Here is a 17,275-nt window from a genome sequence, read left to right as displayed (position 1 = left end):
ACGCTCAGCGTCTCTGGGGGTCTATGGGACAGTGGGCTGGCCCGGACGCTCAGCTTCTGCATGATGATTGGATGATCTGTCTGAGGCTGAGTCCCTTTTGGATTGACAGCGAAATGAGCGAATCAGCGATCTTGAAGTATAAGCAGCCACCGGAGCAGTTTTCAAGTTTTTCATTCCGTTGTTCGGAGTTGATCTGGAGACGTCACTGATCCTCAGCGACTTTGTCTTTGTTAAAAACGACTAGCGTTGTGTTTGGCGACTCTCTTCTGTCACGCGAATTTACATATAAATAAACGGACACATTTTATGTTGTAGGCCGAAAATGAGCTTCCCCTCCTTATAAGACCAGCAGCCGCCACTGGTGTTCATGCATGGCACAGACAGGCCAGGATTCACACCTTAGTGTTAATCAGTCCTTTTGTTGTTACTTGTCCAATATAAGAGACAATCAAATATCATTAGATAAAGTCTTATTGTTACAAACTGGAGATTTTGCCTATATTCTCCATTTGCCTGGTGTCCATTGGTTGATCCTCTGGAGCTGACCCTTTGACCTTTGGTCTGTTTCTGTGTCGTTCGGACATGCTAAAAGCATGGTCTGTGGGGCGTTGTGTGGTGTAGTGCGCCCCATGTGTAGAGGCTACGGTCCTCGCTGCAGTCGGTCCCGGTTCGAGTCCCGCATAGGACGGCCTTTGCTGCATGTCAGTGCCATTTCCTGTCTCTCTACTGTACTGTCAAATAAAGGCATAAACCCCCCCCCCCCCCCAAAAAAGCATGGTCTGTTTGTGGAAGAGGGGTCCTTTGTCTCTGTTTCCTATCAATTTGATAGTTTGATGGTGGGAAGAGTCGCAAAGTGTCAATTGTGGGTCCGTAACTCTGCATGTCCTTACAATGAACTTCCTTAATGGCTTGTGACTGATACCAGGTATGTATGCTACATGTCCAATGAGTCCTCCCTGTTTGGAGTGCATCTCTGATCTCTACTGAATAGTCAAACTGAAAACACCTCAAAGTGTGTGTGAATAAATACAGTATACATTTGTAAAAAGCACTCTGCCTTTTTAAGAGGAATGATTCCCTGATATTGTGATGTATCACACGTGACTGTCTTGTTGTTCAGTTTAATGCATTTTGCAGAATTATAAGAAATACTATAGTGAGTCTTCCTTGAGATGTATTATCTCTGTCTCTGTGCAGGCACTTGTGCTTCTTGGGTGTAGCCCATCCTTTCTTAAACAGCATGGATGGTTTCATCCATGCATTGTATTTATAACTAGACAAACCGGCTACGACCAGGTGTAGGGGCAGTCTGTTTACCTCTGTAGTCAAGGACTTGCACTAATCAGAAACACGCTCAACAATGATGTACTATTCAAAGTGCCTGAATGTGATAGGATATCACAGGTTTAATTATGCCTCAGTATTGTGGTGCATGTACAGTTTACTCCACTTGATCAGTTTGAAGAGAGTCCATGATGACCAGTTAGACTGAAAGTGTATTGTGTCTCAACCAACAAGCCTCCCTCCTTCATCAGAGAGTCTAGCAAGTGAGACACCATGTCGGGGAAACTTTATCACACTCAGCTAACACTTTTATAATTAATTTAATCAGCTCAACTCATGAATAAAACCTGCTTTCCAACAGTGCCATTGTTTTTGAGCATATACACATCTATGAAAAACATTCTGTGAAGGTTCTGTGATTCAGAACCTCCAAAGCAGAACACAAGCCAGGGATTGAGGGTGAAATGTATTCTTTATCGCAAACCCAAAAGGGGAAGTTGAACTGAGGATGAGGATGGGGGAAAAAAGGGTCGGGGTTTGGGCAGGATGACAGGTAGGGGTGGTGTCCAAGGGCAAAGTTGCAGGGGAAAGGGATTGGGTCGGCTGCGGGCAGAGAGGGGGAAAATGGACTCCTCGACAGATCATGCAGTAGTGGAGCCAGGTGGAGAGCCACAGGTGACTGGATTCTGACAGATAGGTGGGATCAGGACTGGGCAGGCAGGCAAAAAAACAGAGCTGGACGTGGCAAAATACCACTATTGGTGACTGAATGATCTGGCGAACAATGGTGAGATCAGTGTGTTTATACTGGTGTTGATGGCAAGATGAATATCAGGTTTGGAAGGAGACTGGTGGGAAAAGGAAGCTCAGGAGGCCACACTCAGCTGCACTGGGACACACACACACAAAAAGACACACCAATAGCATGGACTGGGGACAAACAGAACACGAGAGGGAAGGGAACACAGCAGAGACGACAGGAAAACGGGACCTGATCCTAACACATAGATAACAGGCATTAGACACAACACACACTAAAAGCATTAGTGGCAAATGAATTGCATGGCTGTAGTGTTTGTACAACTTTAACAAGATAAATGTTGGACACATCTGCATGTCAGTGAGAATGCATGCAAATATTAGCTGGGTATCAGCTGGTCAGCTACATTTGCATCCTTGTCCTCTTTGCTTTCTGTACGCCATAGGCAAACAAAGGAAAAATAGTTGCACCACCCGCCCTGTCCAAACTGAGAAGCGCATCACAGCTGGCTTGTAAATTTCCCTCATTCAATAGTAACATCATCTCTGTTTGGAATGATCTGTCCCTGCCTAATTTCTCCAGCAGTAAATCATGATAAAATTGTGATGTGTGATTACATGTTTGAATATATAGGCTACACTTTAATCACATGCAGTGCCTATATATGTATAGTGTATTTGCAGGGAATTTACAGACAACTGGTGCTAGGATTTCTCTTGCAATCTCTGTTGATTTCAAAGGTGCCAGATGTGGTCCTGTAATAGTAATTAATGTTTCTGTGTTGTTCATCTATCAAATAAAATTGATCTCAATAAGCTTACTTTATTTTTATTTTACAATTCTCTATCTTTTCAAATTTGATTTGGGGGTTTTCCAGTCTCACCTTACTTACAGTACATGTCAAGACTATGTTTAAACTAAATTTTGTGTAAAATTGTCAACTAATGGTTTTATTTAGTTTCAGTTTTGGAGTTTATACATTTTGCATTTTAAGCTAACCCTAACCCATGTCAAGAGATTTTTTTCAGGTATGTTATTTCTTGGAAAATTGTTTTGCCCCAGTAAATGTAAATGGAGTGGAAACCAAAAACAAAATGAGAGTACATGTTGTACTGTTGTACTGATGAACATGTTTGGCTACCAAGTCATTTTGGATTCTCTGTGTCCTTTTTGAGCTGCTACTTCCCTCACTAAAACTTATTACAACTAGTAAAACCAGTGTGCATCGTTATTAACAAGGTTTTGCAAAAATGAAGTAACAAAATCCTCAGATTACATCATTCCTGGCACACCAGTAGGCCTACATTTAAATTGCTGAAATTTCCACTGTGAAATATGACAAAGGCACAGGCTCCTGTCATGTGCTGTTCCACACAATATCTGGTTTTGTGAGTCCATGCTTATCTTTTGGTTGTGAGGATCGTCTTACTATCTGGCATTTTAATCACCTCACAGTCTGTAAAGACTATTGTTTAAAGATGTGATGTTTATCATCAGAGCGTCTGAGTCACATCACAACAGCCCTGCCAGCTACATTCATTCAAATATAAATTTGATCATATGTAAAGAAATTACGTACAGAAGTCTTCATTTTTTGCACCATCGGGTGCTGCACTGTGGCTGTGTCATGACATTAAACTTGCCTTTGGAGGGAAAGAGACAAACTCCAGTTAGACCATATATTAGGGTCTCCTATTTGGTTTCTAATTAAAGTATAATTTGGTGTAATAATGTCTAAGTATAATTTATTTTGGATTTAAATAGGGTATAACTATGTTTGTATACTGTCTAATAAAGAATAAAGTTTTTTATAGTTTTGTCTAATTTGATACAAAGTATGGCTTGTTACATATAAGGGACACACAAGTAAGAAGTTATTGACTAATTTATCCCGGCTGTAAAATTGTACTCTATGTTTTTATTTTGTTAGTATCTGTTGCTTTAGAAATACAAAATTTCCAATAAATTTAAAGTTAGAAAAAGTATTTTCCCAAACAATATGACACTGGATGCACCATTATATCAAATGTGTATATTCCAGATATCTGTGCTTTCATTTATTCTTATTTCCCTCAAACTGACATATTTGGTGTCTTGGAAAAAACTGAGATCTCCACCAAAATACAACTATAAATATATCAAAACGAGCAGCTTCTTCCTATCTCCCTCCACTCTTTGTTGTGTTGGATGCACTTTGGTTTGTCTGCAAAATCCAGGAAGAGGAAGTGGGATGAGCTAGTTTCAGTTGACTGAAGTTTGAATCAACACCTGCTCCATTACGTGTAGTTTTAGCACCTGTGGAGGTGGGACTCCTCGGGCTTACTATAAAAGGCACATCGTACCACTTGGACATTCCTACAAATTTTTTCACCTGAGGGACGTTCGCTTCACTTGGCATCTCTCACCTGTCAAGTTGTGAAAAATCTCACTCCTGTCTGCTATTCACTCATCAGTTCACCTATATCACCAGAATGCCTCTGCAGTTTGAGCTGTGTCCCGGAAGAATGATCGGAGGTGACCATCCATGCTTCATCATTGCTGAAATTGGACAAAACCACCAGGGAGACATCGAGATTGCCAAGAAAATGATCAAAATGGCAAAGGTAAATTAAAAAGGTGAAACTGTGCCTATAAAGAAGATAGTAATTTAAAAAAAAACCGTTGCTTTGTGCTGTCAAAATCAATCCATCTCTTCTCTTCTCTTCTCTGCCCCGTTGTCTTCTCAGGACTGTGGTGCAGATTGTGCTAAATTACAGAAAAGTGAATTAGAGTACAAATTCAGCAAGCGAGCCTTGGAGCGCCCCTACAATTCAAAGCACTCCTGGGGCAAAACTTACGGTGAACACAAGCGTCACTTGGAGTTCAGCCATGATCAGTACCGGGAGCTGAAAATCTATGCAACAGAGATTGGTATCTTCCTCACAGCCTCTGGCATGGATGAGGTAACATATATTTGAATACACAGCCCAGGTCCACTTTACTCCACAAGACAAGTGTAATACATTTCAGCACACTGGCTGTTCTTGACATTATTGTATTCTTTAAGATGAAAAAAAAAATACAATGGATGAAAAGAAGAAGAAAGAATTGCTAATACTTAGCCTATGGAGGTTGGACATTGAAATACTTAAGAGCAGAGAACATACATAGGTTTGTGCTCTAACTACGTTGATTTGCATAGATGGCTGTGGAGTTCCTCCATGAGCTGGATGTGCCTTTCTTCAAAGTTGCTTCCTGCGATGCGAACAACTTCCCCTATCTGGAAAAAACTGCAAAAAAAGGTAAAAAGCTATATAGTATGTAACCTCAAATGACTCTGACCTGAACCAGTGTTATGGAGGTACTCGCCTGATAACATCAGCTAGACGTTGCTTTCCTTGTTCCTCAACATCTACAGGTTGTAACAAAGTTGTAAAAGAAAAATATTAACAGAAAACAGGTGTGCGAAGGTTAGGGTAAGGCACTTTGAAATGTTGGATATTCCAGCTCACCTCTAAGCTGAAAGATAAATAGATTCCACATAACTGTTATTCTGCTTTCTTCAAACTGATTTTCATATTTGGAGGTAAAACCCTGCGCTATTTTGACCACACCTATGCAAATATTTTCTACCTCAGTGCAAATTTAGGTCACAAAATGTGAGCAATGTGTCTCTGGAGTCATGGATGGCGCTGAGGAGAAGGGAAAACAAATTCCAACTTTTAAGGGAACATGCAAAAGAAGAAGGAATCAAAATATGACCACAAGCCAGTGCATTAAATCTCAGATTGTTTACTGTATGTTGATGAAAGTGATGTTTTATAAATAAAGGTTCATGCATGCTGTCATAGCTTAGTATGAAAACCAAGGCTGAGCTTGCAAATGTAAAGAAAACTTACTTTTTTGTAAATAAATTCAGGGTGGTGGATCCTATGACACACATCATAACTTTCTCTATGTACCGATCTGTCTGTGTCAGGGAGGCCCATGGTGGTGTCCACTGGGATGCAGTCCATGGAGACGATACGTCGGGTCTACAAGACAGTGAAGGAGCACAACCAGAACTTCACCCTTCTGCAGTGCACCAGTGCCTACCCTCTGGATCCAAAAGATGTCAACCTCAGTGTGATAGCAGTAAGAGCAAAAGAACAAGTGTCTCCTCCCAGTCGGTCGTCATGTCCAATGAGTCCTCCCTGTTTGGAGCGCAGTATAATAACATCTCTGATCTCTACTCAATTGTCAAACTGAAAGCGCCTCACAGTGTGTGTGAATAAATACAGTATACATTTGTAAAAAGCACTCTGCCTTTTTAAGAGGAATGATTCCCTGATATTGTGATGTATCACACGTGACTGTCTTGCTGTTCAGTTTAATGCATTTTGCAGAATTATAAGAAATACTATAGTGAGTCTTCCTTGAGATGTATTATCTCTGTCTCTGTGCCAGCACTTGTGCTTCTTGGGTGTAGCCCATCCTTTCTTAAACAGGATGGATGGTTTCATAAGTTGAAATCTGATAAAAGGTATGGTATGTATAACTAGACAAACCGGCTACGGCCAGGTATAGGGGCAGTCTGTTTACCTCTGTAGTCAAGGACTTGCACTAATCAGAAACACGCTCAACAATGATGTACCATTCAAAGTGCCTGAATGTGATAGGATATCACAGGTTTAATTATGCCTCAGTATTGTGCAGTGTTTGGGTGGGGGGGGGGTCGGTGGGGGGCAGGCATACACAAATGACTGATGACTGATTAAAATACTATTTTTACCTAACCATCATCATGGAGTAGTGGAGCCAGGTGGAGAGCCACAGGTGACTGGATTCTGACAGATAGGTGGGATCAGGACTGGGCAGGCAGGCAAAAAAACAGAGCTGGACGTGGCAAAATACCACTATTGGTGACTGAATGATCTGGCGAACAATGGTGAGATCAGTGTGTTTATACTGGTGTTGATGGCAAGATGAATATCAGGTTTGGAAGGAGACTGGTGGGAAAAGGAAGCTCAGGAGGCCACACTCAGCTGCACTGGGACACACATACACAAAAAGACACACCAATAGCATGGACTGGGGACAAACAGAACACGAGAGGGAAGGGAACACAGCAGAGACGACAGGAAAACGGGACCTGATCCTAACACATAGATAACAGGCATTAGACACAACACACACTAAAAGCATTAGTGGCAAATGAATTTTGACTTCTTCCCTTTCTCCTCCTGAAGGAATATCAGAAGGAATTCCCAGATGTTCCCATCGGATATTCCGGACACGAGCAGGGGATCTGCATCACCGTGGCCGCCGTGGCGATGGGGGCAAAGGTCGTGGAACGCCACGTGACCCTGGATAAGACCTGGAAGGGAAATGACCATGAGGCGTCCCTGCAGCCCACAGAGCTGGCAGATCTGGTCCGAGCCATCCGACAGGTGGAGGTGGCGATGGGATCGCCTGTCAAGCTGATGCTACCCTGCGAGAAGAGCTGCCACGATAAGGTTGGTTGGATTCCATACAAGAGACTAAAGTTCAGGGTGTCTCCACTTTAGCTGCTCTCATTTTAGCCATTCTTTCTTTTTTTAACCTGTCGCTCACAAGTCCCCCAACTTTAATATAACGCCATTTTAGTTTTAAACAAAGGGACTTTTTCAAATAATAAAGAAATTGTCTTTGCAAACAATAGTCCGCCATCTCCCATCAAGAGTGTGACAGATCACTATCTGGGCACATGAACACACTTCTTTGTGCATGCAGTCTTTGTTTCTATCCTGTTGTTTTTTTGCATGTGCACAACCACCACCTTAGTTCAGGAAAAACGCAAATATGTGAAAGTAATAAACAGAGAATAGTAATAGTAATAGTAATTTTCCTAACATGATGTGTACTGTAGCAGAGTTAAATAATAATTAAATTATTTCCTCCAACTGATATGAGCTGATATGATGATCAGATAGATGCATATCAAATAGCTCCACTGGAAATCATATGGTCCAATATTTTTTCCTTTCCCAATTTGTCAGTTTTAATAATATGACAATGGTTTTGTTTTGTTTGTCTCCTCTCTTTTTTTGATTCCAGTTGGGCAAGTCAGTGGTGGCCAAGGTGGCCATCCGCAAAGGCGTGGCTCTGAGCCTGGACATGTTTGCAGTGAAGGTTGGTGAGCCAAAGGGCATCTCTCCAGAGAATATGCAGCAGCTTGTGGGCAAGAAGCTCAAAGTGGACGTGGAGGAGGATGACAGCATCTTGGCAAACATGATAGAATAAGGGAGAGAGAGAGGCAGACAGACAGAGAGAGGGATAGAAGGAGAGAGAATGAGAGGCAGAGAGAGAGGCACACAGGGAAATGATTTACAGTGAGATTTACAGTGTGAACAGAAAGAGATACAGTAGAGTGAATGATAGGGACGCCAAAAAGAAGAATTGAGGATTAGGACTGTGTATCTGAGTGAAAGAGAAAGACAAGAGGTTTGAAAGGCAAATTACACTCAGGCTGGTCAGGTCTGAACAGGATTAAACCACAGCCATCTATGGAAATCAACGTAGAAAAATTACTCAAGCAGTGATGATGACAGTTTATTTAAAAGGGGTGTGTTGTTGGGAAATGTATTTGTGTAGTATTGCCAAGTCAGTTATGCACCTCAGTTCAGAACTCTGGATTAACACAATAACATACTCTAACATAATGAAAACATATTCTCACAGTAAAAGCCAAAAACTGGAGTTGCATGACTGTAGTGTGATTTGTACAACTTTAACAAGATAAATATTGGACATATCTGCATGTCACTGAGAATGCATGCAAATATTAGCTGGTAATTGGCTGGTCAGCTACATTTGCATCACAGCTGGCTTGTAAATTTCCCTCATTCAATAGTAACATCATCTCTGTTTGGAATGATCTGTCCCTGCCTAATTTCTCCAGCAGAAAATCATGATAAAAGTGTGATGTGTGATTACATGTTTGAATATATAGGCTACACTTTAATCACATGCAGTGCCTATATATGTATAGTGTATTTGTGGGGAATTTACAGACAACTGGTGCTAGGATTTCTCTTGCAATCTCTGTTGATTTCAAAGGTGCCAGATGTGGTCCTGTAATAGTAATTAATGTTTCTGTGTTGTTCATCTATCAAATAAAATTGATCTCAATAAAATTACTTTATTTTCATTTCACAAAACTCTATCTTTTCAAATTTGATTTGGGGGTTTTCCAGTCTCACCTTACTTACAGTTAGTCAAGACTATGTTTAAACTAAATTTTGTGTAAAATTGTCAACTAATGGTTTTATTTAGTTTTAGTTTTGGAGTTTATACATTTTGCATTTTAAGCTCAAAAACTGGAATGACTACCATTTTCTTCGTCCACTTTTTCACCTGTACTGTGTGCTTTAATTTATGGTTCACTACGAAAGAGGAAGTCCTCCCACATCCCGGATGTGCAGCGCATAAACTGTTCCGGTCGGCTTTTCCCAGAGACAACTCACCACAGTCTTCTGTGAAGAAATTATTTTAACTAGTTGCTCTTCGTTTCCATTCTTGTGAACAAAATGCCTTTAAAGTTTGAGCTGTGTCCCGGTAGAATGATCGGAGGTAACCATCCATGCTTCATTATAGCTGAAATTGGACAAAACCACCAGGGAGACATCGAGATTGCCAAGAAAATGATCAAGATGGCAAAGGTGATTTAAAAAAAAAAAAAACACACGCAACAACGTATTAGTTTATTTTGAATGTTTTTCCTTTCTCTCCTTCTACAGCTTGCTCGCACGCGCGCACACACTCAGGAATGACATGACGTCCAATTTACAATCTTGCTCGCCACAGCTTCCTCCTCTCAATCGTTAATTTGAATAAAATATAAACATAGCTAATGTGTGTTTATCGAGCTTAAAGCTTGAATCAATAGTTATGCATATAATGGGGTGTTTAATGTAGGCTACCAGCTGCAATTGGCGGTAAAGGACTATGTAACAGGATGTCGAGCCATGTAGTAGAATGATAAATTGCCGGATTTGTGAATGGAGTCTGGCGTGTAAATTTATGCATGGCACATAGTAGTAATAAAAGTGGCCTTACTAGACTACTATATTCATGTGACGCCATTGTACATGCCTGTTTTTTCAACATTATAGATAAGCTAATATGTCTGATTTTCACCTTAGTCCCAGGTACTGGTAGGTATGGCTGCTGACTTAAAACCATGTATATAATTATACAAAGCCACAGTATGTTGCAGCCTTGGGCTACATAAAAGAAACAGTAATGATGCTATCTGCCTTCAGTTCACTAAAAAGGGATAGATGCATGGAGTGTACTGGTGCCCTCTGTAGTTTGGTTTCTGGCTGTAGTTTTGTGCAGCAGTGGAAAGACATTAAATGTAGATTTAAAAAAAAAAAAAAAGAAGAAATTCAGAAATAAAGCCAAAAACTTCAGTATGACATCTTCTTTATAGTCTAAGTATTGCTTTGTTTTGACAGGTATTGCAGCCTGTCAGGGCTGTAAATATATTAATCCAATGTTAGTTTAGTACTGTGAATTTTATTTTCCATACATGTTGATTTGTGTATTTGCTTTTAAACAAAAAAAATCATACTGTGTTCAGCTGACCTAGTAGGAAGCTCCTGTTATCTCTTTGTGATCTCTAGCACCATCTTCTGAATTTACAGTTATATATCACTTGTATTCAAAAACATTATTGGAATCCCTTAAAATAAATCATCACTACTTAGTTTGATTTAAAGGCTTCATCTTCTTTTTAGCTCTCACTTATATCCACCTTCACAGGACTGTGGTGCCGACTGCGCCAAATTCCAGAAGAGTGAATTAGAGTACAAGTTCAACAAGCGAGCCTTGGAGCGCCCCTACACCTCCAAACACTCATGGGGGAAAACATATGGTGAACACAAGCGCCATCTAGAGTTTAGCCACGAGCAATACAGGGAACTGCAGAAATATGCCGAGGAGGTGGGGATCTTCTTCACTGCCTCAGGGATGGACGAGGTAAGAAAGATAGAGAGGTTTCATGACATTTCAATCAGGCTTAAGTTGAACTTAACCATAACTCATTCTGTCTTTAGATGGCAGTGGAGTTTCTCCATGAGCTCAATGTGCCTTTCTTCAAAGTGGGATCTGGAGACACCAACAACTTCCCCTATCTGGAGAAGACTGCCAAGAAGGGTGAGCGTGAACTGTTGTTACTGGAAAAATGTTGACCATAAGCAAAGAGATCTAAACCTTGAATGTGCTCCCTATCAGTCTGGCTGATGTGCCATTTGATGAGCAAACAAGCCACAAGTGTCTAATGTATGATTCTTATTCAGACTACTCTTCCTTGACATTCCTGCTTGAACTCCTGGGACTCTCTGAGAGTAAAAAAAAGTGTTGCTATAGCAATTTGCCTTCTGCTCATGCTCATTAACATGACGTTAATCGTATTTTTGCCCTCTTGTGTGTGTCAGGACGTCCCATGGTGGTGTCCAGTGGGATGCAGTCCATGGAGACGATGCGTCGGGTCTACAAGACGGTGAAAGAGCACAACCAGAACTTCACCATCCTGCAGTGCACCAGCGCCTATCCTCTGGAAGCTGAAGACGTCAACCTCAGAGTGATCACTGTAAATACAATAGAATCAGATTTTACCAAATGTTGGTTCATCGTCATGATGTTCAAGTAAACAAGTCCATGTTGTGATGGCAAGATATTTGTTTTGCCAAATCCAAATTTTACTGTTTATCTTCCCAGATACAAGACATGAAAGATGATTCTAGTAAAAGTATTTCCATACCTTTTGTGTTAAAGTTGAATTAGGATAAGCATTTATTTTGTCCTAATACTTTCTAATTCAGTTTTTTTTTTCCTTTTTAAAACCTGGATAAAGTTCATAATCTAAGCTCTAATTATATTGTATGAATTTGAGTCCATCCTACAACCTTAAATCCAGATTTCGCTGAGTTCTGTTTTCCACTCTTACAGCAAAAAAGGCAGAATTACCATAACCATTAGTTTTTATTAATGTTCACAAACTTAAGCTATATCCTGATTATTAGATAGGAGCATCATAACATACGAAGAGTGTCTCACCCACAACAGGAATACCAGAAGGAATTTCCTGATATTCCCATTGGCTACTCGGGACACGAGTCTGGGATCAGTATTTCGGTGGCGGCCGTAGCTCTTGGGGCAAAGGTCATCGAGCGTCACATAACCTTGGACAAGACGTGGAAAGGAAGTGACCACGCAGCCTCACTGGAGCCCTCTGAGCTAACCGAGCTGGTCCGCTCCATCCGACTGGTGGAGAGGGCACTGGGCAGCGGCCTCAAGCAGATGCTACCCTGCGAAAAGCCATGCCATGATAAGGTTAGAATTCCTCTTTCTTCAAGAAAATAAGAGTTAGGGTCAGAAAAGTTAAAGAGGACATTTGAGATATTATTTTTCCTAATTTTCTTTCAACTTTATGTTAACTAATGTCTCTCCCCTCTTTCTTTTTCCACTAGTTGGGTAAGTCAGTGGTGGCAAAAGTAAAAATCCCCAGAGGAACCGTCCTGACTGTGGACATGTTGGCAGTAAAAGTGGCTGATCCCATGGGTGTTGCAGCTGAAGACATCTTCCAGCTGGTCGGTAAGACCGTGTCGGAGGACTTGGAGGAGGACAACAGCATCACGCCAGGGGTGGTGGACAGCTACGGAAAAAGGGCTAAGTGCTGAGGATGGAAGAGAGGTTTAAAATGAGTTAAAAAAAAAGAAAAAGAAAAAAGGCACTTAATTTGAGAGGAAATTGAATTGTTTCCTCTGTGGATAAATCTGAAGGAGCTCAAGATGACACCCGCAGGAGTGTGATGGTAATTTTGTTTGGTGCTGCTGAGATCTCTGACATTCAAGTCATGGACCATACTGTAATTGGAGATTGTATTAGAGTCTGATAGTTTGAATATCATCACAGTTCCTGTGCTCTGATAACTCACCCCCCACCCCCACCCCCCTCAGCTCTTCATTTCCAAAGCATTTTTTAATTTTCTAAAAGCCACTTATTACTTACATAATACACAAGCTCTGGCAAACAGGCTCTTTAATCAACCTACCGTTATCTTACAAGAGGCTCGGTAGTAGTTCCAGCTTTTTGTACTTGTGCAGTGCAGTTACTGAAGTCGCAGAAAAGCCAGTTGTTACTGTTAACTAAATATACTTTGAACTGTACACGGTCAGTGTATTCTTTTTGTACCTGCTCACTGAGCTGTCAGGATTGTCGGCCAGAACCAGAATGACTTAATCAAAATGAGTTAGTGTTTGTACTTGCTGTTTAACCTTATTTTTGTCATCAACCAGGCTTCTTCTGTCTTTATTTCTGGCACCAACGCGGTCCACTAACCATCATTTAAGGATTTTGTCAGCATGTGGAAAATGTTGAAGCTGAATGTTGAGAAATCTTATGATAATCTGAAAAGATGAAGCCTCCAATAAAATATCAATTTTCAATCATATATCAAAATCTCTTTGCAACATTGCTTTGGTCAGTCGGTGTTAAGCATGCATAAAAGTACTCTAACTGTCATGGCAGGTTCTTTATATGTAGTTAATATATTCTGTATAGTAGCATTACCATTTATTATACTATGTAGCATATAATACTAGTACATACTGTATTACAAAAACATAAAGGAAAGTGGTGTGTGCATTGTCTTGGTAAGTATACATCATTTTAGTTCTTGAACTATTTATTTTTGATGGATCAGGTGATCTGTGTGGATATGAAGAGACATACAAAGACAGCGATGTTGCCAAATAACATCCTCACTGACAGTTATACTTTTAGCTCCAGTGCTGCAGAGGTCATGATGCTAAATGCAGATGTCTCCCTCCTGTTATTTGTGTTATGATGAGATTTTGCCTCCAATTGCAACGAAATTAAAATAAGTGTAAATTAACTAAGTGTATATTAAGATCATGAAAAGTGGAAAGCAATTTCAAAGGATTTTTTCAAAGCCTTTGAAAGTATAAATTCTTTTACACCATAGGCTCACCAATTTAAAAAAAAATAAAATAAAAAAATTTGGATGATGTTTTGGACGTGGATCACAACACTGCAGACCTTCCAGCTGATTTACTGCAAACACCATCTTTGTTTGTTACTGCAGGTTTAATGTTACATGGATTATCTTCAGACTGTCTCACCAGTGAACACAGAACACTGAGCACATTGAACGAGGAGAGGTTCATGATCACAGACTAAAGTAAGATTTAAAAATCCCCTTATATTACCTTTCCAATACTTTCTCCGGTCATAACATGTGAGTTAGTACTGGTGGGAAAAATCCCAAAGTTGTGGATATGAGCCCACTGTGTGTTCCAGCTCCCCACAAATGAGTTTACATTTTGTTATGTAGAGAAAAGAACGAGTTGTAACTTCTTTTCATCAAATATACAAGTAGTGTTGTGTTTGAACCACCAGATAGAGCTGTTCCTCTGTTGTCCACATCATCACAGGCTGGATTTACACAAGCAAGAGTGTCAGCCCATATCTGACTGTTACAGTGTTGGTTAAAGTTTTCTTCTTTTTTTTTTTTCATATAAATTGCAGGGGCCACTGTGCTGGGACTTATCCAGTTCTCAGTCTGGATTTCTCTGTGTTTGAGAATCAGGATTTTCCAAGGATTATGCAAAGTTGTCTGTCTGACACAAGTCTCAGGCCTCTAGTGTCATGGTTGTATAGGCTGGCTGTCTAGCTAGAGCTATGTAAAGCTAATTACCAGCCATCTCAGTCATTGATATCATGACCCTCATCACAGTGTAGCAGAACTTTATCTGTTAAAAAAATGAAAGATGTATCAACACATACTGAAATAGTAAAAGAAACAGATATTCCTATGATATCCATGTCAGAACTTTGAACGTATGTGTTTGGGTTTAATGGTTTTATAGTGTACTTAACATACTTTATATTCAATAATTTCAATATATATTTATTTGAATCATTTTATATAATTTTTTTTTTTCATTTTGCACAAACACAAACAAAAGTTCAAGCTTTTTTTTTGTACAAACAAAGAGCACATAACCACTGCAGCATTACCAACTATCACCACACACACACACACACACACACACACACACACACCAGTCAGCCATAACATTAAAACCAGTCACCGATCTGACCGATTACCTTGGCTGTCCCTGCTCATAGATAAAGGGTCTCTCTCGAACTCATATATAACTTAGAAGCTATTTCAGGCAGGAGCTTTAGCCAATAAGCTGCTGCTGATCCCAGCTTCACAGAGGAACATTATTCTCTTTTACTTTTCACTGACTGGCCTACCAGTGAGATGACTTGGCGACTCCTCATCTTGATTAATTGCAAAAAGAAAAAAAATCGAATCATTTAATGGACTTTCGAAAATTAGTCTGTGATGCAAAATCAAGGTTTATATTTATATAGCCAAGGTTTTGCTAATGTTTATGTTCAGTCACTGTAACTCCAGCTATCTCAAAGTCATCCCCCTGACAGATCTCATATATGTTTGTGAGAGAAGAGTATTGTTTAGTTAACCCAAAACGACTACCAAAGGTCTGCTGGTTTCTTCTGCCTGCCAAGAGACTTATTTGTATTTCAAGTTCTGCAGACGATGTACCTCAGCCTACCTAGAAGGAGGGTAAGGTTATCTTGGTTGGTTATGTAACAAGTTTAGCCTTTTCAGAACTTTACACAGCCCTTAATATAGAAGCTATGGCCCAAATAAAGAATTCTTACTGAAGTCAAACAACCTCTGCAGCAAACCAAGTGTCACCTCAGGCCGTGTCATTGGCTTCTTTTTCTACATTGTAGAAGTACACTAATCTGTTACAGGTTTTAATATTGTGGCTGATCAGTGTGTATGTATGTATAGACAAAATATAGAGAGAACACTACACCTTTCAGCCATTTTAGCACAGTTTGTATTTTCCTTTTTTCATTTAACTTCAATATCCTCTGAGCAAGAGTTTAGCAAAAACACACACACCCCTGTTTCTTGAGGCTATTTAATCTTTTGAGTGCTCATGGCAGGGTGAGACCAACTGTAATCCATTAAGAGAAACATTTTGCTTGTGAGGGAAAGTTAGCGGTCCACTCCATTAAGGCTATGCTCCTGTTTAATTGGATAAGAGCAGTTGGAGGTGAGAAACAATAGGCAGGTCTGGTTGGATTTATTCCCAGTAAGGAATATGTTGTTTATGAAGGAAGTGAAATGGAGTAATGCTTTTTATTTTTTTATTTTTTAAAACATCATTCTGACAACAGACTGCCAAAATCTTACAGTTTTCTGGTACTGAGTCATTGATTTTTTTTTTTTTAATTAATAATTATTAATTACATATTCTTAGAAACACATTCTTCACCTCTCTTACTCTCTCTCTCTCTCACACACACACACACACACACACACACACACACACACACACACACACACACACACACACACACACACACGCACACACACGCACACACACAGGTAGTGCACCTGTAGGCAGAGGTAGAGGTGGAGCTGTGTTAGGGACACGCTACTTAACAGAATAGGTCAGATCATTTGAACTCACTTCCAGGTGGCTATTGAAGCTTACAGTTCTCACGTGTAAAGCCTGACCTGACCTTAGCTTGCACAAATGCACGCACACACACATATAACCCTACTTCTTTCTTTGTAAGGACACTCGGTGACATAATGCATTCCCTAGCCCCTTACCCTAGCCTTAACCATTACAAATGAATGCCTAACCCCAACCCATACCCTCAAGCTGAACCTAAACTGAATTCTAACCCTAAACCTAAAACCAATACTTAACCATCAAAAAGCCTTTTGAAGTTCTGTCAGAAAGTGAGAATGTCCTGTCGTTCCCAAAATGTCCTCACTCTGTTAGGAACATAGTTTTTTTGGGTCGTCACAATGTAGCATTTACAAGTACACACACACACATACACACACACACACACGCACTTCAATGATTTTTGTTTATTTTTGTACATTATTAATTTGATTCCTTTTGGTAAAATGTGGAGGATGGCCTGTCTGTGTGTTAGTCCATATTAGCATGTGTCAGTAGGCTTTATTGTTGTGCTATAAATGCAGGATACAGGATTGTCTCTTAAGAGCAGGTGTTGCTCCCAAAGCCAATTACAGACATGTGGGAAATGAAAGACAGAGGGCATGGTGGCATCATGTCCACCGAGTGGCTGTTTATGACTAAAATGTTGAGTGCAAACAAAAATGGGAAAGAAAACTTTCTC

General features: G+C 40.2%; 2 protein-coding genes across 2 annotated transcripts; both read left to right on the top strand.

Moving 5' to 3' along the window:
* The first annotated feature begins 4,387 nt into the window (after positions 1 to 4,387).
* LOC130166403 (sialic acid synthase-like) lies at positions 4,388 to 9,175 on the top strand. Its single transcript, XM_056371985.1, has 6 exons — positions 4,388 to 4,647; positions 4,771 to 4,986; positions 5,226 to 5,325; positions 6,003 to 6,157; positions 7,252 to 7,518; positions 8,099 to 9,175. Exons 1-6 carry the CDS (start codon positions 4,516 to 4,518, stop codon positions 8,282 to 8,284), a joined length of 1,056 nt encoding a protein of 351 aa, XP_056227960.1. The 5' UTR covers positions 4,388 to 4,515; the 3' UTR covers positions 8,285 to 9,175.
* Positions 9,176 to 9,339: 164 nt separating this feature from the next.
* Positions 9,340 to 13,499, top strand: LOC130166402 (sialic acid synthase-like). The gene is made up of 6 exons (XM_056371984.1): positions 9,340 to 9,702; positions 10,808 to 11,023; positions 11,101 to 11,200; positions 11,482 to 11,636; positions 12,113 to 12,379; positions 12,517 to 13,499. Exons 1-6 carry the CDS (start codon positions 9,571 to 9,573, stop codon positions 12,724 to 12,726), a joined length of 1,080 nt encoding a protein of 359 aa, XP_056227959.1. The 5' UTR covers positions 9,340 to 9,570; the 3' UTR covers positions 12,727 to 13,499.
* Positions 13,500 to 17,275: the final 3,776 nt, after the last annotated feature.

This window comes from Seriola aureovittata, chromosome 3, assembly GCF_021018895.1.
Source record: "Seriola aureovittata isolate HTS-2021-v1 ecotype China chromosome 3, ASM2101889v1, whole genome shotgun sequence".
In the NCBI taxonomy this organism is placed as follows: domain Eukaryota; kingdom Metazoa; phylum Chordata; class Actinopteri; order Carangiformes; family Carangidae; genus Seriola; species Seriola aureovittata.
Note: the sequence above shows the minus strand (reverse complement) of the source record. Positions and strands in the feature narration are given on the sequence as shown.